This window comes from Mobula hypostoma, chromosome 6 (genome assembly GCF_963921235.1).
Source record: "Mobula hypostoma chromosome 6, sMobHyp1.1, whole genome shotgun sequence".
Classification (NCBI taxonomy): domain Eukaryota; kingdom Metazoa; phylum Chordata; class Chondrichthyes; order Myliobatiformes; family Myliobatidae; genus Mobula; species Mobula hypostoma.
In genome coordinates this window covers 147,034,824-147,061,021 of record NC_086102.1, presented here as the reverse complement: position 1 = coordinate 147,061,021, position 26,198 = coordinate 147,034,824, and the positions used below count along the sequence as shown (strand labels likewise).

Genomic DNA, 26,198 nt, shown 5'->3' with positions numbered 1-26,198 from the left:
CCAAAAAAAAACTAGTGGTTCTACCTTGAAAATATATCAAATTCCTCCATTAGGTTTACACAGTCAAATTCAAACAGCTCAATTATCACAAGAAAATACAAATGTTATGAGTCTTTTAGTCTTTGGCATAATTTTGGTGAATCTACACTATTTCCTTTATCAAAGTCAACATATGATTTTCAAGTATAGATTCCCAAAATTGATGCAAAGGAAAGTTTATCAGGAATAACTAAAGTTTTGTGCAATGTAAACACTTGCAACTTAACATTTGACCTTTTTTCATACCCTTGACAAGGATAAGAACAGATGATATATAAAAGTATTTAATTGGGGGAAGATGGTGGCGCGCCTGTGCATGCGCAGCCCTCTGGTGAAAAATGATATCGTATCTGTTAAATAGGGACTGTGGGCTATTCTGATTTGATGGAGAATGAACGTGAAAGCACAGAGGAACATCTGGAGAAATTTCTGAAACGCTCGTTCGCTACAGTCATTACTGCACGGTCGGGAATCTTTCAGAGGGTAGGCCTCAAAATCCCCGGCCTTGCCTGCCCTTGGCGACCGAGAAGGAGGTCAAATCGTTCGGACACAGATGGCGCTCATTACTCGGTGTCGGAGAGCTGATCAGAGCTCGAAGTTTTCGGATGACTCAGCGTCGGATTGTGGTCAGCATGGCAGGGAGAGTTTTTCTTCCTTCTCCCGTCTGAGTGAGATGTGGAATATTTGAGAGACTTTGAACTTTACTGTGCTCATGGACTTCTTCATCAAGTTATGGTATTGTTGCACTGTTGTAACTATATGTTATAATTATGTGGTTTTGTCAGTTTTTTCAGTCTTGGTCTGTCCAGTGTTTTGTGATATCACACCGGAGGAAATATTGTATCATTTCTTAATGCATGCAGTACTAAATGACAATAAAAGAGGGCTACATGTCTTCATAATCTAAAAAAAAAAGATTAATTATAATGCTATTAGGCAGGAGAATGGATGTACTCAGGAAAATGTACAATGGAAATGTGGAGGTTGCTTATGGAGCACTTGAACAATGTTCCGGATAAATGTATACCATTGAAAAAGGATGGTAGGGTGAAGAAGTCATGATTGACAAGAGGTGTAGAACAATTTGGTCAAGAGAAGGAAGCAAGGTTCAGACCTTGTAAAAAGTTACAAGGTAGTCAGGAAGTAGCTTAAGAATGAATTTAAGAGAGCAAGAAGGGGAAATGAGAAGGCCTTGGTGAGTTAGGTTATTAAAATCACCAAAGCATTCTACATATATGTGAAAAATAAGAAGATGACTAGAGTGAGGGTAGGATAAATATGGATAAAAGAGGAAACAAGCCCGGAGTCAAAAGAGATGAGTGAGGACCTTAATGAATACATTGCTTCAGAATTCACCAGTGACAAGAACCCTGAAGAATGTGATGACAGTGTAGAACAGGCTAATATGATGGAACATGTCGACATTAAGATGTGCTGAAACTCTTAAAAATCATTAAGATAGATAAGGCCCCACGCCAAACAGGATATAAGCCAAGTGCTGGGGAAGCGAAGGAAAAGATTGCTGCGCCTTTGGGGATACTCTTTGCATCCTCAGTGGCCACAGGAGTAGAACCATAAGATTGGAGCGGGCAAATGTTATTCATTTGTTCAAGAAAGGTAACAGGGATAATCCTGGGAATTATATATATTTTAGTAAGGTGTTTGACAAGGCCCCCCATGGTAGGCTCATACAGAATGCCAGGAGGCATGGGATTCAGGGAAACTTGGCAGTGTAGATTCAGAAATTAGCTTGCCCATAGAAGGTAGAGGGAGGTAGAAGATTCAACCTGGAAGTCAGTAACATGTGGTGTTCCACAGGGATCTGCTCTTGGTCCCCTGCCCTTTGTGATCTTAATAAATGACTTGAATGAGTAAGTGGAAGGGTGGGATAGCAAGTTTGCAGATGACACAAAAGTTGGTGGTATTGTGGATCGTGTAGAAAGTTGTGGTAGCTTACACGGGACATTGATAGAGTGCAAAGCTGAGCTGAGAAGTGGCAGATGGAGATCAATCTGGGAACGCATGAAGTGATACACCTTGGATGGCAGAGTACAAGGTCAATGGCGGGTTTCTTAGCAATGTTAGAGGAACAAAGGAATCTTGGGGTCCAGGTCCATAAATCCCTCAAAGTTGCTGTGCAGGTTGACAACATGGTTAAGGTGTACTGGCTTTCATTAGTTAGAAAATTGAGTTCAAGATCCGCAAAGTAATGTTGCATTTCTATTACTCTAGTTAGACCACACTTGGAGAATTGGTGTTCTCTTCTGGATTGTCTCATTATAGGAAGTGTGTGGAAGCTTTAGAGAAGGTGCAGAGATTTACCAGATGCCGCCGGCATTAGCAAGCATATCTTATGAGGATTGGTTGAACAAGTTAAGAGTTCTTCTCTAGGATGAGGAAGATGAGGGGTGACTTGGTAGAGGTGTACAAGATGATAAGAGGCATTGATAAGAGTGGACAGCCAGCGCCTTTTCCTCAGGGGAGAAATGGCTAATGAGGGACCTTAATTTTTAGGTGACTGGAGTATGTAAAGGCGGTGGGTGGAGAGGGAGGTGGAAACCAGAGGTAGGTTTCTTTGAGTGATGAGTGCATGGAACATGATGCCAGGAGTGGTGGTAGAGGCAGATACATTAGAGACATTTAAGAGACTCTTAAATAGGTACATGGATGAAAGAAAAATGGAGTGCTATGTGGAACTATTTTGACCAACACAACATCAAAGGACCTGTGCTGTACTGTTCTGCGTTCTGCGGCATCTCTTTTCTCCAAAGGCTAACGAACTACTTGCAAAAATTTTCAAAGAAACACAAAGACAAATCATTTGTTTCCGGGTTTCCATGACCTTGCAGGAAAAAAAGTTTTCACTCCTAAATTGTCCAACTCTCAGATTATTACGTTTTGCCTGATTCATCTGCAACAATCATCCAAAGCTTTTTAACAGAAGTACGATATAATGTACTGAGGTTTCTCCTTTAGTTTATCTGGAATGCAAATTTCAGTGGATTACTGAAGAGTTCTGGTTTATGTTTTCTATGAAACACCTGCATTTCAGATTGAAATAAGATCTTTCATTAACTAGCACAGTCAAGCTGCACAATTGAATACAACAGCTTCCTCTTGAAGGGAAAACTACTCTTTGATTAGTGCAGTTACTTAGATACTGCTGGAAATAGCATTTTGTAATATCACATTTAGTCCCTTTCCTATGAGTTTTTAATTGAAGTCTAAACATAAACATACACGTACTTGTACTTTCTTAGTTTGTCTTATATTGTTGATTTCTGTGTTCAATATAGAGGTAAGGTGGCAACAATCCAAAAAATATTTTCATTTATTAACCCACATCATTAATGCATGTCGAAGTAGTATAACTTAAGAGACAACACTAGCATGAAAAGTAATACTATTTCTAGCTTTGAAAGGTACATTAAACACTATGTAATTGCTATTTGGTTGCATTTGTTTGTGTTCTACTTATTTAAAGAAAATTAAATAATCAAAAGTGTTCCCAGAATGGTATTGTTAAAAATAATTAATAAAAGCTGACTGTCACACGACTTCTGCACATGAAATAGGAACACACCAAATTTAGAGGAAGCAAATTTACATTTCTTTCAAAAAAATTGTAATACGAATGAGTGACAAATCCTGGAGAGCACTTATTTTCATTTCAAGCTTTAAAAGTATGAAGTACTTTGACAATGCCCCAACTAGTACCAAAGTTAACTCAATTACATCATACTAGAAAATCATGAAAATTACCGTGCCATTTATAAAATGAGAATGTTGGAAAAACCAAAAAATTATAAACCAGGTACTTTTAGTTGGTTGGATGTGGTTAGCAATGTATTTTAAGAATGTTATGTCAAATTCTTAACAGTTTATTCTTTGTGGTATAAAATGGAACGGAGAATCAAACATCCAAGTTTGCCATAACTCAGCATATATAAAAAGAAATCAGAAAAATTCAAACATGGATTCAATGACTAAACAAAACTTAAAGGCAAATACAGGAAAGGTGATCATTATCCGATTTGAATATAGTTGACTACCTCATAAATTGTGCAATGGTGAAAAAGACTGAAGCTTCTGTGCATGTGAATCATTAAAATGTTGTGAATAAGTAAAAAACTGAAATCTGTGATGAAATACTGGGCTTCACATCATGGAATTAGAAGCCATGCTAAAACCATACCAAGCCCTGAGTAGGGTCTCAACTCGGGTACAACCTTCAATTCAAGAGCCATCATGTAAGCAAAGAAATATTCACCTGAAAAGAATGCTGTGTAGATTTACCACAATTATACTATTGCATTCATGAAGAAAAATTGAACAACTAGAGCAGTATTCTGTTTAAAAGAAAAGCTGAATTAACAGTTTTCAAAAATTGAGGAGAATCTCATAGAATAAATGGAATTTGTAGAGAAGTACGCCATTTAATCTCAAAAGCCTATTCCAGCATTCAACAAAATCATCACATTACATGACACAACACAACTTACTTATCTCCATTTACAATAAGTTTCATTGATATCATTCTGTAATTCTTGATATCATTCAGTGTTTCTGATTGACAAATATCTTTCAATCCCCACTTTAAAAAATTAATTATCAAGTGATCTAGCATCAATTGTCAAATGCTAACGCAAGTTCCATCATGCATGGAATGTGTCAAATTTCTGGTTTAGTCACTGTGTGTCTATCAACCTTTGCACTTGAGAAGGTCATTTTCAGGTTGGAACAGAAGACTGGGGTTAAAATCAAAGACTTGGAAAGCAAGGTGGAATCTGACAGTGAAAACCACCCTTAATGTCACATGTGAACAAAGCCCTTTTCAAATTCTTCCAGGTTCAACAGACATTAAAGGATACTCTATGCTGGCAATTGCTAGATAATTAACAACATCCAGCCTTTTTCAGCTAAATGTTTAACTTATTAAAAGTCAGTTTCCCCAAACATCATCAGTCCTGCACATTGACCCTCCACCATTAGCAAGGCCTTTCAACTTCCCATTCTGTTTTGACCAAATATCCTCTCACCCCACAATATTGTCTTACCAAATTCCTCCACCTTTTCCCATCCAAACTCCAGTATCCTTTTGATCCTCCCTTTCTATCCAGCCCCCTTCCTTTTCCCTAATTTACTTGTGAAATGGTAAGAATAAGAAGGGGGCCTCAAATGATAGGATATCATTGCTTCAACAGGAAAATACAAGAGTTCTACTGTGTTAATTTTAGACAATTTTGGCTCATTCTTTGTAATCCAAATATTTAAATCTGAATTACTATTGTTACATTTGAAGTTATGTGATAATAAGTTAGTTTGGAAGCTATTAGTAGGGCAATTAACTTGATTTAAAGAAACAGTATAATACATTAAAAGTTCTGAATGAAGGAAATCACACATCAAGAGTGCCACTTACAGAAATAGCAAACTTTGTGGCATTATAATAGATTAAGAATACTGTACATTAATTTTGTATTTCTGCATATAATTTGTTATTTTTCTATGAATGTAAGGCTGCATCAAATAAAAATAAAATTTCTTACCAGCTCCAGGCATTGCTTATGCCCATATGCAGCAGCATAATGTACGGCATTATAACCCTGCTTGTCTCGAATTGTTGGGTTGGCATCATTGTGAAGCAAATACTGCAAACAGCTGTAATATATTTGACAAAAGTCAGCAATTAATTTGTATTGCCATTTTCTATTTTCTCTATCACTATCTCTGCCCCCATCATACAGCACATAGTCATGGTGGGTATATTACTGAATCCTTTAGAATCCAACACATAGTCAACTTAGACAACACAGAGACCCTGCAACTCAATTGTTCCAAAATCAAAGAATTAAAACAAAATTGTGCTGTCCTTGCACCAGGAGAAAGAAAAAGGAGAGAAAACAGAAACAGAAAAGAAGAAAAGGGGCAAATGAGGAACTAAGTAATAAAACAAGAACAGGCCAGTCAGCCCTATATCGAGCAATGGAGCAGCACAAGATCATGGCAAGAAGGGACATGCACGCATGCGTCCTTTGCACTCGGGGTCAAGGAGGCCACCCTGGGCTGCGACCAAGTGCTTCAGAAAAGAAGTCATCCCCAGAAGCTACACATAAAGCAGTACTAAGTAGTTTAGACAGAAGTATTTTGTGTGAAAGTATGATGGACCATGCTCAACACCTGTAAATTGCAAGGTTCTTCTGAATTACAGCTCTGACCACTCATTCATTAGTTCTCTTTTTCCACAACCACAACAGATGGTAATATCCACTGTTTTACTTTCCCACCCTTCACATTCGCCGGCAGGTACAAAACTTATGTCACTTTAATTACCTCCCTCTATTCCCTTACAGCACATAGTGTGTGTACCCATTAATCAAGCAGGTTGCCACATCATGGTGCAATACCACTACTTTGGCACTTATCTTTCATGCCATAATGAAGGAGGATGGGCCCCACTCAAACTATTAGACTGACCTGTCAGGAAGAGAAGGCCATCCTCCTCATGGTCTATTAGACAGACAGGCTTGATTTCCCAGCTCAACAGAGCAAACCTCTAATCTCTCAGGTTTGCATTCCTTTGAGAAGGCTGCAAAAATTGTTTTTGAGAGAGGTTGCAGCTATATTTGTTAAGAAAACCATCTTGAGGAGGATGACATACTTAAAATCAAAACGCCACCTGGATTGCACCAAGAAATTTTAAAAAAAGAGGAACTTTGCATAGGCCTAAGTGCTCTATTAACCCCAAGTGGTCAAACAGAAGACTGAATACACAGGTACTCTCCCAAAAGTGCAAAACTACCTAAGTTAGTGGATCCTGACTACCTTTATAATAATGATGGCAGCAGTAAAGAAACGGTTATGAAAATCACTGATTTTTTTTAAATTGAAGTGTTGTGATTAGTATGTAGCAAGACCAGCAAGAAGGGGCTGGTACTGAACATTGTGCAAGTGGAGAGCGAGACAACGTCCAAAGGCTTTTAAGTGCATTTTGAAGGCATTGTTTCAGAAAAGGACTAAGATAGGACTAAAGTTCACAGTAAATTTATTATCAAAGTACATACATGTCACCATATATAACCCTGAGATTTATTTTCTTGTAGGCATACTCAATAATTAGAATAATAATCATTGCACAAGCGATGAAAGGCCGCCCAACTTGGGTGTTCAATCAGAGTGCAGTAGACAACCAACTGTGCAAATACAAAAAAGAAAAAAATAATAAGTCAATAAATATTGAGAATATGGGATGAAAAGTCCTTGAATACGAGTCTGTTGGTTGTGGGGTCATTTTAATTATAGGGCAAGTGAAGTCATTCCCTTTGGCTCAAGAGCCTAATGGTTGAGGGTTAGTAATTGTTTCTGAACCTGTGGTGTGTGTCCTGAGGTTCCTATACCGTCTTTCTGATGACAATAGCAAGAAGACAGCTAGTCCTGGGTGACAGGGGTCCCTGATGATGGATGCTGCTTTCCTGCAGCAGCTTCTCATGAAGATGCAGTCAATGATTGGGAGGGCTTTACCTGTGATGGACTGGGCCATATCTGCTTGTTTTTGTAGGATTTTTTGTTCAAGGACATTGGTGTTCTCAACAGGTATGAAGCCAATTTAATAAGGCTGTGATATAATTTTGTAAGACTAGATTGAAAACCACCACATGAAAGCAAATAGCTATCTGAATCGTTGAGTAATACAGGATGGCAGTGATCGTTTAGGCCAAGTCATGAAGAACTGACATGGCTGGGTATGGCAAAATGAAGGCACATATGACAAATACTAAAGGTTTGAGATAATAAACATATAGGAGCTAAGGGAAGATATCAATGTATTAGTTTGGTTGGCACAAATGAAACACATGAAATTCAAAATGAACAAGGAAATAATGCATCTGGGAGGACACTAATGTAAAGGAACACAAATAAATAACATAAATGGTAGCAGAAAGAAGGATTGTTGAGTGCATGTGCAAAAATCTCTGAAGGTAGTGGAACAAGTAAGATAGATCATTAAAATACAGAATATTTGTAGCAAGGTCATTTTAGAACCGTGCCTAATACTGCTCAGGTCACAGTCATAATACTGCATACCGTTCTGTTTACTACCTTGGAGAAAATATGTAAAGGCACTAGAGCTTGTTGCAAGAGCTCAAGATTTGGTCATGAGGAGATACCTAGAAGGCTCAGCGCTTCTTCATTGGCAAACAATAAAATGAAGAGAGAGAAGCACATGAATGACAGATAATTAAAGGGTAAAGTGGGGTAGAAGAATTAAATTGATCTTTGTGTAGGTGAAAAGGTCAGCATAAGATTGTGGCCCACAGGGCCTGTACTGTGCTGTGATGTTCTATGCCTTACTCCTGATTCACAAAATTATGGGAAACTTAATTAGGGTGAACAGAAAGGTCTAAATGGCCTTGGAGAGAGTATGTTTTCTGCGAGCATGATTTAAGGAAAAAGGGGAATGACCAAAAAAAAACATTCCTCTAGGAATAGTAGGGGCAGAAACTCAAGGTGAAAAACGGAAGCTTGATCACATTTAAGATTCCTTGATGAGCACTTGAAGCAATGTGACTGACAAAGTGGGGCGGGGGGGGGGAGAGTAAAGAGCAGGCTCTCAAAGTGAAAAAACATTGGCAATTATATACATTTTTCTGTTAGCACATTGGCTGATAAAGCAAATTTATGCTTCTGTGAGTACAGACTATGCTAATTAAAGTCTTCCTGCCACTATGTAATAATTTATGAGCAAGCAGTATGTCCTCTACTGCATTAGGAAGCAATTGCTCTGCAGGAGCAGGTGGATGCTTTGTGGAACTACCATACAATCCTCATAAAACATAGCTGTTTAGCAGAAGGGGCCTCCAGGGTCAGTAAAGGTTCAGCAATCATAGCAACAGCGGTGTGATCAGGATTTCAGCAGATCTGCACACAAATGTCTTCTGTTTCCACCATAATTTTTTTTAAATCACTATTCAGGACATTTGAACTCTCTCTTCAATGATCAGAGTTTCAACTCAGAATGGCCTCTTAACTGGGACAATTATACCTTGACGAGTTCACATATCATTACTATACAAAAATAGTTTGAAGTCAGACTTGGGCATAACATTTAGAGACAATATTCATTCAATGATGACTTGCATCTCAACTGCACTTTCTTTCATTGTTACAAAAAAGATTAAAGGGATCCAAATATCAATCAATAACCCATTAGTCACCATAGTGACTTCACTTCCAATAGGATACAATTAGTTAAAAAAAAAATCATTCAGCAATCAGGGTCAACAAATCCTTCATTACGGTGGATCTAGTGCGATACCACCTTTAAACATATTCTTGACAAGCACAAGGATCATCTCTTACTTCCTGTGTCTGCTTAATGAGCATCTCTTAGGTTCAATCATTCAAAACATGACAGAAGTATATTACTGTTGTGCCATAATTGAAATGTTCCGACACATGTAGCTTTTATTGTTTTATGTCACATTTTATTAGAGTGCTGTCCAGTTTTCAGGCCATGTAAAAAGTTCCTGCTCAGAGCAACAGGTTGTCCATGCAGCTGGCAAAAATAAATTAGAAGGAATGTTGAAACATCACATAGCCTTTAACAAAAATAATCCTATGCAATTGTTGGAGCTAATTAATATACCATTTAATAAATTACCTTTTTATCATTGTGCCTCAGCATGCTATTTAACCTAATGAAGAACTGAGAGCCCATTACTTCATATCTCATCGTGTACTTAAGACACCCGATGATTTGATCCTGGCAAAAAAATTGATTCAAGAAACTGACCTAGACCTGCAAGGCTGGTTAATGGATGGAACTAACTGTCATAAATGAAGTAACCATGCCTGTAAATGAATTAAATAAATATCACGCTTTGAGCCTAACATGGTAAGAATGCATCACAGAAAACACCAAAGCATTATTTGTTTCAACGTGAATTCAATGTGTTCAATGGATTCTTATCATTCCCAAGCATCACTTTGCTTATCTAATAGATAAAGTTCATTATTAGAAGCTATATAATGGAAAAATAAACTTGCTTATTGCACGGTGAGAATCTCAGTAATTTCAGTAATACCTTTCAGAAATCTGTGCTGGAGTGGTCAGCTGCTACGAAATGCAAAAACTCGTGCAATCTTTGAGCTTTTTCCCAAGCTTACAACCAAGAACATAAAAATGGCACTGTATTGTAATGGTAGATACAGTATCTTTAAGTGAGTTGCAAAAGCCATTACACAGTCCATGATAGCATGTCCAGATGGGATATCCTATCTATCTTGCCAATGTGCTCGTTAACTTGCAGTGTCTGTGAGCATTATTGTTATGAATGGATCCTCCAACCTCACAACCTTCCTTCCCAAAGCCCTGAGCTGCTTGTTTGCCATGTTTTGCAGTAAGAAGGAAACTGTCTGGCAAATACTGAAGAGGATCCCGTGAATAATGCAAGCAGCGAAATTTTATTTTTTAATCAAAGTCAAATGTTGTTTCAATCAAGTTCTTGGCACTGCTGTGACTTTTTTTAAAATAGTGGCATTCGGCTGCAATGGCTAGAGAAAACACAATACTGAAACTGAGAGGGAATAGTGCTTTTTTCTCCAAAGTATATCCATTGGGATGGTGTGCCTGCTGATAAATGAAAGACCAAAGTGACTACCTTAGATTGAAGGAGCCATAACATTGCCAAGCCACCTGGAATAAAGCGCATCGAAGTACCACTGATAGTTGAAGAAAACATGGGCACTGGTTAGTGAAAGCACAATTCATGTAGAACACAGGTTCAAGAATGGGCAACTATATTTTAACAGATTGTAGCATGAGAAGTCAGCACTCTCAGCCTCCTCCTACATACCCTTTATCTCATATTTTGAAATGAAGGAAAAACTGATGTAATTTCTCCTGAAATATTATGTACCTCAATAATGCTGCAATAAGGAATAAACTGGAATACATAGTGTAAGACAGATGTAGCCACCTGCAACGGTCCTATGGCTAGAAGGTTAAGTACAACAGTCTTATCTAGGAGCAGCAATGATGCAGTAGTCTGCCTCAAGAATCCTGTGCAGCAAACTGTAGAAGTTCCAAATCTCTCAGCCATGAAGCACATAGTGTTAATAAAAATAATTGGTCCACAAATGACCAACAGCAGTAGCTTTGGAACAGCAATGATTGACTTTATCTGGGGAGACTGGAAAATTGCATTCTTTTTTACAAGGATTAAAATCACTCAATATGAATCTAACACAGGAAAGATGCAACTGGTACAAATGCAAATTGCTCTGATAAAATAGGGATAATGGGTACTATACTCCACTCTAGGAAAAAAGGATCCATTTTCAACCAATGCTGAAAACATTATAGGATCAAATTTCTAGATCAATGGATTTAGCCACTCATAAATCAAACAAAATTAAGTATCTGGACCTACTATAGAAGCTTTCTAAGTCAATCCTCTTGAACTTATATCACTAACACACACAATATCATCCAATAGAACACACAATAATGCTGTGCTGCAATCCAGGATACCTGGGAAAGATCCTAACTAGTTCACTTGTTCAAATCCTACGGTAAATTATCCCAAATTCCAATGATTTATATTATCTACTGATAATAGCAAATGGGTCAATATACCATCTAGTACGTATACAAGTAGAAAATTATTCAATGATTCTTCATCTATTTCTGCTTAATTTAAAAAACAATGACAGCTGTTGTCAGGTAATGGTCACGTGCAGGGTTATATGCTGTTTTACACTTGAAATTGAGGATACTTTCAGTATACATTATTGCATACTTGTGTTGCTGCAGATTAAGCATTATTGCCAAATCAGGAAAATCTGCTGCCACCCTCCAATAATTGAACATCCCTCTATCGTTCAGTGACTTAACATGTCCCCGAATCCTTTGCAGTAATGCTTTCTCAGTCTGTTCTCTCTGTATTGACTATAGGTATCCTTATAACCTTTGTTTATTGTATATTTTTAATCACAACATACAAGTGATATTGATGAATTGCAACAATGGCTGGTAAGCATAAGTCAAGTGGTAATAGCGGAAAAGGAAAAGCAGATAAACTCAATACTGTCTGAATTGTTCACTGGATATTAATATGGAAATTGCAAGTCACCAGTAGGGTGATAACCAGTCAGCAGACACAAGTGGGCACTGACACTGAACATGCCCCTGACAAATAACAGCCCCTTAATAAAGTTGAAAAGATATAAGATAATGCTAAGGTTACAGGTTAAAACATTCTGAAGTGAAAATAACAAGACAAAGTGTGATTATGGATAAAATGGAACATGTGTTTCCAGTGTAGAACAATGATCTCAACAAGCAAAATACATTGCTCAGCTTAGCCACTATTCAGCAGAAAGCCTCAAGTCCACATGCAGATATGAGAATAGTCAGAAGAAGAGGCAAGGGAAGAGAGAGACTTTGACGCCGCTGGTGGTTGGATCTACGAAATCAGGAAATGATATTCATTAGTGAATATGACAATTATGGGCAATATTGACCAGCACTGAAGAGGATGCTGGCCAGACATTTCCAATCATCTTAAGAATGCCATAGAAAATGCCAATGTAACAGACTTGTATTACAAACATATCCCCTCTGCTACTTATACAGTGGATTCTGCTGAATTGGGCCATTGGTTAATATTTTTTGAGACAACTCTTAAAGAACAAAAACTATCAGGAAAATAGCCAGAATTCCCTTCATTTATTTGAGGCACTACAGCGCTTAATTGGGACAGGAGACTGTAGCTGAACAGTTTCTAACTAGTGTCAGTCACGTGCATTTGTGTGGCCGTTTGACACTACATCATGCTCAGAGTGAAAAGTTTTTAAAATAGCTTCAGTTACATGTGCTTGCGTTCAAAAAGCATCGATTTGTTGACTCTGATAGTTGGTGAGAAATAAACACAATTCAGAACTGTTTATATCACTGTGGTTTTAAGCATTGAGCTTGGAGATCCCAGAAATGGCTGGGAGTGGAAATAAAATGATTTCACAACTTCAACAAGTTAGAAACTACAAAGAATTTGAAGCTATCAACAATCGTCTTGAATTTAACAATGAAAATAAAGATTTGGAGGATGCAATTGTCAAAATCATTGTGCGAAGGCAGTCCATTATCTCCACTAGGTGTCTGCACTCATTTGTTCACTTACAGTCCATCAAAAGAACACATACACATATACTGGATGAATTCTTCCGTCAATAACTATTAGGAACGAATACAGTTTTATAGTACTATAGTAGTATTAGTAGTATTCTAACTTCTTCTGCATTTCATTTAAATACATGATTTGTTGTTCTGTTAAACGTCAGTTTGTCTATTTTATACCTTTTTAACTATTTCCATGAAATTTCAGAAAATTTGAGCAGCCACTTAATTGAGCCAAAGTATACAAGTCCCAAGGTGCCCCAATGAACTGAAATCCATTGTATTTCCATGAGATAGAAAAATGCTCCTCATAGAATAAGCTAAGCTAATGATGATAAAAATCTGAAGCCGCATCTTGTGTGTCTAAGAGACTATTTAGGCACTTAAAAGCAGCTTTAAATTACATCATCTGTCATTCGAAAATCCCATTAGAAAGCTTAGTTAATTAGGCTAATTTTTCACGAGTGCTGAAATAAGAAACTGCTATCACGACAAAATATTAAAGATTCTTCTCAGATTAGAAAACATTCATGATGTTGATTTTAAAACCTTGTATCCTGAAATGAAAGCAACACACATCAAAGTTGCTGGTGAACGCAGCAGGCCAGGAAGCATCTCTAGGAAGAGGTACAGTCGACGTTTTGGGCCGAGACCCTTCATCGTGTTTGCGATCCTGAAATGAAAGTTGTTTTATGCTAGCATGGACAAAATCTCTTTTGCAGCCTATGGACCAGGATGTTTTTACCACACTCAAAGCACATGACTTGAGAAGGGCAACTCTGAGTTAATTATAGTCATAAATGTAGGCAGAACATCTACAAAGAGTTTTGGAAATAGTTCAACATTTATGATGTTGTTACATAGTGATTGGTTATTCTTAGAATGAAGTCTCTCATCAGTTAATAAATGGCTGCGACAAAATATTTATACTGATACTGTGTTTGTTCTTTTTACTAGTTTTCAAAAAGTCAATTCTCATTTAGCAATAATTCCTGAAGATATTGCACAACCAGAAAGGGAAGTAGGTTTCAATGAAGTTGAAAGCAACAATGTTTATGTTGGAATCACATGCTTGTCTGTCACAAACTAAGATGTGGCAGAGAGGAACAGTCAAACAGATCATGAGGAAGTGTGGCAAGGAAGAATATTCTCAATTGAAAAACTTCTTCACAATTATAAACCTTCTGTAAATATTTGATCATATTAAGAAAGCAACTGACATCGCGCATGGAAGTGGTGATCATTGTGACCTCTCAGCAAAGGTAGCCTGGAGCATTAGGAATTCTATAGCTTTAAACTAAAATATTGAGAACAGAGCAGCAAGAAAACAATTTACCTGGATACAACCACATCTATCCGTGTGTGTGTGTGTGTGTGTGTACGCGCATGCGCTCCAGTCCCTAACCCCCATCTCTTGAATTTATGTCAAGTCAAATTGATGAAAGTATCCTCCTCCAAGTCTTTTCGCTATTCGTCGCAACTTTCTGGTCCCTATCATTGTTGTTCATTGAGGACACCCTACAAATTCTTCCTTTGTTATTTGCAAGGGACCAATTTAGAGATGCTCATGATTAGCAAACTTTGACAAAATAATTTTGGCTGAAATAAATCTACCACTTTAATGCCCAAACCAATGTTTAACTACTAAGTGTCAGGATAAGTATCCAGAAAAATCATAATCTTCTGTGCATTATAAATGGCAATGTACAAAAATTGTTTCTATGTATGTGGAAGATGTGCTCTTCCATTCTGTATCCTTCCCCTTTTTCAAAGGCATGGTCCGCAATTCTCATAGCAATTTTAACTGCTCTTGTACAAAGCTACCTTGAAAGATTCCTCCCCATCTCTCTCCCTCAAATACTGATCTTTTAACTGTGCGTAAGCATGTGTACCTTCTCACCTTCCTCTTCACTCTGCCAATATATACCCTCTTCATTAAAAGGAAGGAACTCATCCTTGGGCTTTTAAACTTAGCAATTTTTCTCTTCCTCAGTTTTCTTCAAAACCTATTCTTCAGCCGTGATTAGGAAGCTAAGTTCTTGGGTCCTATCTCAACATATAATAGCATCTGTATAATTGCAAGCATATATGCACAAAATAATTTCCAAAAAAAATTTTAAGATAAATTTCTAGAAAAAGACAAATGAAGTTTTAATAAATGCAATCAATTTAGCAATGCATTTACCTTAGAAAATTAACAAATGACAGAATGCATCACCATTAAACAGAGCACATTAAGTAATCTACGTCAATTAATGTAACTGGGAACACAAGAGAGTACAGATGCTGTAATATGGAGCAAACAAAGAACAATCTTCTGCAAGAACTCTGAGGGTCAGGCAGCATCTATGGAGGCAGAGGCATGGTTGAAGTTTCAGGCCAAGACTCTGCATCAGAAGTGATAGTGAATTGTGGAAATATCAGATTCAGAATCAGGTTTATAACCCTGGCATATACCATGACACGTGCTGTTTTGCTGCAGCAGTACAATGCAATACATAATAAAACTATAAATTACAAATGAAAATTAAATAAGTAGTGTAAAGAGAGAACAAAAAAAAAGTGCACATGGGTTCATTCTCCATTCAGAAATCTGATGGCAGTGGGGAAGAAGCTGTTCCTAAAATGTTCAGTGTGTGTCTTCGGACTATTGTACTTCCTCCTTGATGATAGCAATGAGAAGAGGGCATGTCTTGGGTGATGGGGCCCTTAATGATGGATGTCACCTTTTTGAGGCATTGCCCTTTGGAAATGTCCTCAAAGCTAGGAAGCATGATGGAGCTGGTTGAGTTTGTAACTCTCTTTTTCCGATCCTGTGCAGTAACCATACCAAATGGTGTACAACGAGTTAGAACACTCTCCACAATACATCTGTAGAAATTTGCTGGAGTTTTTGGTGACATACCAAATCGCCTCAAACTTTTCGTGAAATATAGCTGCTGTGTTGCCTTCTTTGTAATTGCATCAACATGTTGGGCCCAGAAAAGACCTTCTTAGATGTTGCTCTTTAAATAGGTCATACCTGGACTTCTTGTACAAGTTCTGCATCACTGATCTTGGATGCCACAGATCTAGCCCTCAGCAGACTATGAATCTCCTGGTTCACCCACAGCTTTTGGTTTGGGTATGTCTGGTATGTTCTAGAAGGCACACACTCATTCACATAGATCTTGATGCAGTTGGTGACAACTGTGGTGTATTCATTCTGATTTGAAGATGAATTTCTGAATATTGTCCAGTCCACCAATACAAAGCAATCCTGTAAGCGCTCCTCCATCTCCCTTGGCCATACCTTAGTGGTGCTCACCACTGATGCTGCAGTCCTCAGTCTCTGTCTCTATGCCAGAAGTAGAGGCACAGCTAGGTGAATGGACTTATCAAAGTGCAGGCATAGGATGGCACAGCAAATGTTCTTGATGGTGATGTAACATTGGTCAAGTTTGTTGGCTCCTCTAGTTCGACAGGTGATACTTTGGTGCCAGTTGGTCAGAGATTTTTTCAAGCTGGCCTAGTTGAAATCTTCCACAATATAGAGAAGTACACTGATTCACGACTGCTGATTACAGTGCTCAGCAACTCCAGTGTCTGCTTTACATCGGTCAGGGGTATAATGTACACTGCTACCAGGATGATAGCAGAAAACTCTCTCAGCAGATAAAATGGATGACCCTTGACTGCAGGGTGTTCCAGATCAGGTGAGTTGAACTAAGACTGAACTACCACGTTCTGATGGGAAATTCAGAAGGCGAGATGGAGGGATGAGGCAGAGGCTGGCAAGCAATTAGTAGAAATGGGTGAACAATTATACAAAGGGCAGATGAAGCCTGATGGGAGACAGAGTTGTGAAATTGTGAGACAGTGATTCATGGGTGAAGACAGACAAGAGAAAAAAAAATGCAGGGTGCAAACAGAGACAGAAGTTGGATAAGTGGTAAGTGGAAACATAAGAGGTTGCAGATACTGGAATCTGTGAAGGAAAATCATATTGAGAACCAGATGAGGAAGGATGGACAGTTGATGGAGGGTTTAAGGAGACCCAGCCAATTAAGTGTGTGAGTGATAGGCAGATGGAACCAGGTCAGGGATGTGAAAGAACCTGGGTGAATTAGAAGGAGAAAGAAGCACAGCAGATTACCTTAAAACTGTAAAATTCAATGTTCATATCATTGGGTATTATACAACCAGCACCATGGAGATTTTATCTTAACCATTATTTTTGAAAATTTTCAACTTACAATGAGGCCTCTTTCTCTTTTGTCTCATTGATCTCATCATCAAGTTCTTCAGCATTTTCATCCGAATTTTCTAAGATACTTCTTTTTCTTGGTGAAAGAATCAAAAGATTCAGGAGATTTAGGGCATTTAATTTGTGAACAACTTCAAAATAAAAACAATAATTGGTCTCTTTTCCATCAGTGGAGAAAATGTTTGAAAGGATTTAATATAAATTCAAATTGCTATCTCTTCCACTACTGCCACAATTATTCATTTACACAAACCAACCAAATCAGTGTGACAAAATATCTGATATCAATTTTTAATTTCCAACTAATGTTATGGATTATAGATATTTGAAACTACAGTATGTATCATGTATTCCACAAGGACATTTCTCGCCCCAAAATGAATGAAAAATCAAATACAGATCGACCTTCACTAATCCAACTACCTGTAATCCGGTTCCTTCGATAATCCTGCACTGATATAATCCTTCTGTAATTCGGCATTTTCACTAATCCGGCACGCCTCAGGTCCCAGTGGTGCCGGATTAGTGAAGGTTGACCTGTATAGCAGATTACTGTGTATTTAACAAGATATAATTAGTGTTATAGATGCAGACCATTGCTGTAGCTCACATCTCCATACCACACAAAAATAAATGCCCTTACTTTCTGTCCTTATCAGATGATGCCGCATAGTGCAAAGCAGTGCAACCTCGTTCGTCTGTTTCATTAATATTAGCGCCCCTGGATACTAAAGTCATGATAGACTGGTAATTACAATTTGCAGCTGCATAGTGCAGTGGAGTCCTGTAAAATAACATAAAATTGAAAACATGTAAAACATCAAATTCTATCACAATTTCTATCAGAAAAGTATATTAGTTTCTTGCAATACTGAAACTTACTTTAATATAATTTAGTAAAAAATGCAAATATTTGATTCTAAATTCAAACTTAAATTCTTACCAAGTACTACCAATAATCAAATTTATCACAATAAGTACTAAACTAATAAGAAAACAGGCATGTTTAAATTATTGTCATAAAGCATAGTAACTCTGCTGTGTGCAACCAATTAGATTCATTCTATAAAATTAGGCCACACACCTCCCACATTTGTCCTTGCAGCTGAAGTCCGCTCCACTACTCAGTAACAGTTTTATACAATCAACATTGCTGTGTGAAGAAACATATTGCATGTTAAAATGCAACAGTGTATGACTAATTGCAAAAGTTTCTCAAAGAAATCAAGCAATTTATCAAATCTCAGAAATTCATTACGAAAAATATAACCACGAACTTTGCCACTGTAGTGATGCTGAAACTAGCTGCAACATTGCAATTTTCACTAGTGCATTGTTGAATTGAAAAACCAAAAATTACTATCAGTGATTAGCAGTCCTCCACTGGCTGCATTGACTGTAACGTTCTTCACTACAAACCACTGAATTAACAAAGGATATGGAAATAGAGAATCAAATCATATTGCAAAATATACTGAAAATGTTATTGCTTGGTTTCATGATATCCAAAGGAAATTTATGCCACAATGAACTAGAATTACTGCTTGAGCATCTTTCCGGACTTCAAGTATTTAAGCCTGTAAATTGTGACCCCATCCAAAAACACATTTCAAGTTACAATGGATCTTCTTAAAAAAAATTATGCGTTTATATATCAGAAAACTTTTATCATACATGAAAGTTCCATAAAATGTTTGTAATATAAACTAATTCTACTTTTCCCTTTGTAGGGCTCTGAGAATTCTTTAATACGAGTGGCTGCTCAGCATGCCCAAAGATTGTAGATTCCAGGAAGCCCTGAAAACTGAATGCTCCAGCAACTATCGTGAAGTCCACACCAAAAGAATTACTAGATCTTTGGAGCCAGTGATGAATGCTGTCACTTTGCACAGATCAAAACAGCCTGACACGACAAATCAGATTTCAAATGAATAAATTTGAAGAACTAATACTTGCTCACAAATGGACTCACCCTCCTGCAGCAGCAGCATGAAGACAAGTCCTTCCAAAATTATCAGGGGTGTTTACTTCAAAGCCTGCAGACAGCACGTGCTCATTACTAAATGATGACACTATGCTATATTTTTGTCCTAATAGACCGCAAGAAATATTATAAAGACAGAAATCAGTTAGCACATGAATAATTTCACGAACTGCCAAAGAAGTGATTCCCTTAGAAACTGTTCAAATGGCTAATAAGTCCTTTAAAAATAGTGGATTACTATAAGAAATAGCTCAGTAAAACTGTAATTTTGGTTAGTACGATTAGCTTCTGTTGAATTCCAGCTTTATTAGTGGAGTATACAAACATTTTTATAGCAAGGATACATCATCATTACATTTTCAGTCTTGGGGAAACGAGGTCAAAAATGTTTTATGCAAGATTTTGGGTTATATTTCATGTCTGTTGAATTACAATTGGATGAAAAATCGGCAAGATTGCTCATGATTAGCAAATTAATTATTATAGGATTTCAAAAATTAAAGGGTTAAGTTAACAGAGTTGCTCATCCAAAACTTATTTTAAAAAATTGCGTAGAAACTCTCAAGTGTGAACAACCTATATTCGGCATTGTCTCAAATCGTGCCAAGAAAAATAAGTCAAGCCATTGATTTCTCAAACAATTCAGGATACTGCAGCTACTGAAGTACAGTCACTCAGGAAAACCCTGTGCTGTCCTAAATTGCAATTGTAATAAGTATTAGAGAACAGAAGAGCACAGGAAGTTATTGAACAATTGGTCAGATGGCCAAGTGTTCATAGAATTAGTGATTCAATTCTGTTTTTAATATACTTGCCTGATGACAATAACTTCCTGCAGCAGTCTGCATGTGCATTTAATGCAGCCAAGTGCAAAGGAAACATACCATGGATGCCACGTCTAAGAAAGAATCACATTTATACATTATTATGACAAGTTTTCAGCACAGACATCTTGTATTACTATTCAAATTGTTGTGATTTTCATAAGAAAATAATACAATATTCAGAGATATCTCTATAATTGGGCAATAACAGCTTCTAAAGGAGCAAAAAATTAACTACAAAATTATGTAGATAAAAAATATTATAGTTTTGCATATTCATTCATAATGGAAACCATACAAGTATGTTCTAAATTCACTAAAATCACACCAATATTGTGCATGGCAAAATTATTAAACAGCCACCCACTACTCAGTCATCTTGCTACAATGGAAGGAGTACTAAATAAACACTTCATCTTAATTTCAAAAGCAAAACACAGCGAATGAAAGAAATCGGAAGTATAAAAAAATGTAAGAAATGCTCAGCAAAACATGCAACATTTATAGAAAGACAAACAGAGTTAACGTTTTAAGTCAATTACCTTTCATCAGAAAGAGCCAGGAATAGAAAAGGATTAGCTGGGAGGTAGTGATGGTAAGGGAAGCAAATTAAAATTAATCATTCCATGGCAAATGGCACACAAGTCCCTTTCAGCAGCTAACCACAGTAACGCATTTTATTGTAAAAGTGAACTCACTTTTGGTGGATTGATCAATCTACAGCGCCTTGTAAAAGTATTCAACCCCTAAGCCTTTGTTCACATAAATGAGTATTACAACCCCAGGGATCTTGATCAATTTAAAAGGGAATTTTTATTTGTGACTCACATGCTCCTTTTTCACTATAGAGCTCAAAAAACAGGGAAAATTGTAAAGCATGAAAAATTCAAAAACCTACCACCCCACCAGCCTCCAGATTCAGCACATTATCCTCTGCAACTTCCGCCACCTTCAGCAGGACCACACTACTAAGCACATCTTTCCCTCTCCACCCCTCTCCGCTTTCCACAGGGATCAGTCCCTCCACGACTCCCTGGTCCACACGTCCCTCCCTACGGATCTCCCACCCGCCACTTATCCCTTGTAAGTGTAAGTGCTGCACCTGTCCCTACACCTCCTCTCTTGCCACCATTCAGGGCCCCAAACAGTCCTTCCAGGTGAGGCAACACTTCACTTGTGAGTCTGTTGGGGTCATCTATCGCATCCGGTGTGGCCTCCTCTGCATCGGTGAAACCCGACGCAGATTGGTGGATCGCTTTGTCAAGCACCTCCACTCCATCCGCCACAACAGACAGGATCTCCCGATTGCCACCCACTTCAACTCCGCTTCACATTCCCATTCAGATATGTCCATACACGGCCTCCTCTACTGCCATGATGAGGCTAAACTCAGGTTGGAGGAGCAACACCTCATATATCATCTGGGTAGTGTCCAGCCCCTTGGTATGAACACTGAATCCTCCAACTTCCGGTAATTCCCTCCCCATCCCAGTTTCTCTCTGCCCCCTCCCCCAGCTGCCTATCACCTCCCTCATGGTTCCGCCTCCTTCTACTGCCCATTGTGCTTTCCCCTATTCCTTCTTCACCTTTCCTGCCTATCACCTCCCTACCTCCCCGCCCCCACCCCCTTTATCTTTCCCCTTACTGGTTTTTCACCTGGCACCTACCAGCCTTCTCCTTCCCACCCTCCCCCCACCTTCTTTATAGGGCCTCTGCCCCTTCCCTCTTCAGTCCTGACGAAGGGTTCCAGCCCGAAACATCGACTCATCGTTTCCACGGTTGCTGCCCGTCCTGCTGAGTTCCTCCATCGTGTTGTGAGTGTTGTTTTGTTCAAAAGCTGAAGAGTCAGTAGTTCAAAAGTAGTCGTCCCACTTTGCTGAGTACTTAGTTGAACCAGCTATTACAGCCACTAGTCTTTATGGATAAGTCTCTATTAGCTTTGCAGAACATGATGGAGCAAGATTCGGCCACTCCTCCTTGCAATATTGCTCAAGCAATGTTAGATTAGTTGGGGAGCAATGTGCACAGCAATCTTGAGATCTTGCCAGAGATGTTCGATTGGGTTAAGTTCAGGACTCTGACTGGGCCACTCAAGGGCATCCACTTTTTTTAACCTGAAGCCATTCCATGGTTGCTCCGGCAGTGTGTTTTGGGTCATTGTCTTGCTGGAAGACAAACTTCCTACCCAGTTTAAACTTTTTGGCCGAGGCCAGCAGGTTTTTATCCAGGATCTCTTTGTATTTATCAGCATACATCTTCCTATCAATCCTGACCAGATGTCCAGTCCCTGCTGCTGAAAAGCATCCCCACAGCATGATGCTACCTCCACCTTACTTTATAGTGGGGATGGTATTACCTGGCTGATGTGCAGTATTAGATTTATGTCACGCTTAGTGTTGAGGCCAAAAAGTTCCATTTTAGTCTCATCCAATCAAAGACATTCTTCCACATCTTTACAGCATCTTCTCTGTGACACTCGTCAAAGTCTTTACAGGTAAGGACATGTTTTTTTTTTAAGCCAGGACTTCTTCCTTGCCACTCTTCCATAAATATCCTTATTGTATAAGACCTTATAGATTATGGAGCCATGAAATTCATCTCTAGTTGTAGCCACTATCTTCTGCAACTCACTCACCCGAGTGACTGGATGCAGCACAGTAGTCTCTCTTACAAGTGGCAACTAAGTTTAGAGGGGTGGCCTGACCTTGGCAGTGTGGCTGTCGTTTCATTTTTTATCAACTTTTTCATGATGGATTACACTGAGCTCTGAGATATGTTTAAAGGCTTTGAGATCGTCTCGTACCCTTCCACAGATTTGTGCTTCTCGATGATCATTTCCCTGACTTGACTTGAATGCTCTTTTTTCTTTATTTTGGTTTGGTCTATTGAAAATCTACCATAGCGTTGGACCTTACAGAGAGAGGGGTATTTATTCTTACGAACTCATTGAAAACAGATTTTCAATTTTCTACATCAACAAATTAGGTGAGATGGTAAGGTAAAATATTGCACCTGAGGAAAATTAGCATACTAATTCCAAAGGGGATTTATACTTTTTCAGCCTCATAATTTTGGGTTTTGATTTTTAGTAAATTGTTGACAGGCTTTGGAATTTTTCCTCTGAATTGACATGATGCATAATGTTTTGTAGATAAGCACAAAAATCCAATTTCAACATATTTAAAATTTAGTATGAGACAGTAAAATGTAAAAATAAGTATGAGAGCTGAATAGATCTTCAAGGCACTGAACAGTGAAATACAACATTAGTTAAATTTTGTGTGTCAAGTGAATATGGAATATTTGGTAATGTTGTGAAAACTGAAACATCAGGCTTACAAAAACTAAAGGAACAATAAAGTTTAGCAATGAAAAATTGAAAGTGAAATACTATCAGACTCATGCAAAACAAAATGCTCCTTCAGAAACTTACTTGGTCATTTCAGCTCCACTGGTTATCAAGGTATTAATAAGAAGTTCGTGTCCATATCTGGCTGCCACATGCAACGGTGTATTGCCATCTTTGTCAATGCAGTCTATTTCGCTACCTTCAAGAATATGTTACAGTGCTTTAATAAAGACAGTTTATTAACAGATTAAATAGAAAACCTAGCAGCAAATGTTTTGATACTCTATCTTGAGGCAGATGAAACATGTTTGAAATTTTCTGTGTCCTGTTGATTAATTGTTTACATTTCCCAACTCACCTGCAACTTTAACACTTCTAGGCACAATTTTCTCCAACATCAATAATCCTCATTGGACTTCAAATTCTAGATCAGTTAGGATTCATACAGTGTACAGTATTGGCTCCTTTAGCCCTGGAATACCAAACTCTACTGTGTATTCCTCCTTTGCATCAACTAAAGACAAACTCCATTCTCATTTGCAAATTCTTCCTTTTTTAAAAACAAAGGAATTTTCCTTCATTCTTACATTACATCATTTGCCTCCACAATGTCAATAAATGCTGGTCTCGCTAGTGTAACCCAGATCTCAAAAAAAAAGAGAAACAAAAATCAGGCCAATAACTTTTTTCTTCATCATAAAAATCGATCAGCATAATCTGCATATACAAACTGTCTTTCAATCCTTGGCGATTTTTTTAAGCTTCTTTCCTCAATTGTTTTAGCTACCTAGCCTATCTTTTCTCCTTTCTCTAAAAGCCTTCCTTAATTTAAAAGGGAGTGTACTGGATAAACTCAGCAAGAAAAAAATGGCATTTACAAAAAGAGAAAGTCAGTATCTTGCGTCTGACTCTCTTTAGTCTGTTGAGTTTTTCAGAATTTTCTGTTTTTATTTCTCATTTTCAAAGTCTGCAGGTTTTTTTATATTTAACATTTCTTAATTCTAGTGTCAATTTCATGAATATTTCTATGACAGAGTAATTAAATAAATTAAAACTTGATTTACTTTCAAACCTCTAGTCTCATTATTCTAAAGATGCTCTGGGCAACAAATAATCAGGTTTTTTTCTATTACCAAACAAATGTGATTTTAACTCAACTCAGCAACTTTGGTGCACCATACATGATAAAAAAAAAAATCAAATTGCATTTTATGTTGCAATCTTTACGCTAACTTAATGATGAACTTATTTTTGTTACTGAGCAGACCGCTAAAAAGAACAATTGGTGGCATAGCATGGCACTTGACTTAAAACCTGCTATAGAGTAAAACAAATCCAAAAGGTAAAACTTCTGATGCAAAATTCCTCCAAATTCATTGTTCTTTTGCATTTTTTTAAAACAGTAAACTAAAGGAAGAAAAAAAGTAATAAAACTGTAAATAGCATCCAAAATTCTAATCATTCCATTCAATAGGAATCTTAAAAGAGTCATCACAATAACTATAATTCATAAACCTTTCCAAGATTTTGGATTTAATCAATAATTTTAAAAGATGCCATTCATATTTGCTGGCATTCCTCTTAATGTTACAGATAAGGAGTTTCAGTGGTGATGTCGAAGAGACCCTGTCAGAATTCTAACATGCAGGCCATGGTGCAGCCACAGTACACCATAAATGATCAACATTTTAAATCAAAAAGTATAAAGTTGTAATTTAATAATTATGAATATTTTCAGAAATTTATGCGTACAAAGTTCTGTTTTACAGATTACATTTAATTGAAAATTACTCTAGTAGAAATCCACAATCTAGGATGTACTTTAAAATAGATCAATTCATAAAGAAAATAAGCATCCAATAATTTAGATTCCTTAGGCTGTTTACTGTTGTATTGAATTAGTAAATCAACCGTTTACCATTGTATTGATGGAATGTTGATAGATGACGGGTTGGTGAAGTGTTCTTTTATGTTTCAGTTAAATCACAGAAATGCAAGTTTTAGTCTTAGTTTGGCATATGATTACCATAATTAATCTTGCAATTTACACTATTTTGAAATGAGTTTTAGCAGTTTTTTGTCATATTAACCAATGTTATGTTATCTTCCAAGCTATAAACAAAATTTGAATGGCAAATTAAGGATTTATTTAAGAGAAAGTAATGCTCATTTCCTCATAAATTGTTTGATGCATTATCAGCATGCTGAAATTAATATCATAATGAACTGTGCATCCAGGTAGTGGTAAGCTTCTACATACATCATTGACCTGTGTTAAGCACAAACATACCTAGTTTTTACAGATCCATCAGTGTCACCTCCTGACTAAACCTGTCCTAATTCTCTTTCTTTTCAAATCTTTTTGTTGCATTATAATCAGTTAAATGAACATATCAATAATAACAATACAAAGAGAACAGGATTACAATAATAACAATAATATATACAAACATAAGTTCCAAGTGTCATATCCAGACAAGTCCACCCGATCTCTTGATAATTGAAACAGGAAAAAGTTCAAGAGATTTGTTCAAGAAAAAAAAAACAAATAAAAAATCCCCTAAACAGAAAGCAAAACA

General features: G+C 37.4%; 1 protein-coding gene across 6 annotated transcripts in view; it reads right to left on the bottom strand.

The window, feature by feature from the left end:
* LOC134348485 (serine/threonine-protein phosphatase 6 regulatory ankyrin repeat subunit B-like) overlaps positions 1 to 26,198 on the bottom strand; it is a 164,113-nt gene that overhangs the window by 56,472 nt on the left and 81,443 nt on the right. For 4 of the 6 annotated variants that reach the window (XM_063051940.1, XM_063051945.1, XM_063051946.1 and 1 more), the window contains exons 10-16: positions 23,704 to 23,818; positions 20,262 to 20,344; positions 19,435 to 19,552; positions 18,547 to 18,615; positions 18,106 to 18,246; positions 17,452 to 17,538; positions 5,589 to 5,700 (exon numbers count right to left, since the gene is read on the bottom strand). In XM_063051940.1, the coding sequence (XP_062908010.1) occupies positions 5,589 to 5,700; positions 17,452 to 17,538; positions 18,106 to 18,246; positions 18,547 to 18,615; positions 19,435 to 19,552; positions 20,262 to 20,344; positions 23,704 to 23,818 (725 nt within the window). The remainder of the gene's footprint in view (positions 1 to 5,588; positions 5,701 to 17,451; positions 17,539 to 18,105; positions 18,247 to 18,546; positions 18,616 to 19,434; positions 19,553 to 20,261; positions 20,345 to 23,703; positions 23,819 to 26,198) is intronic. The other 2 variants (XM_063051942.1, XM_063051943.1) reach the window with 1 other exon arrangement.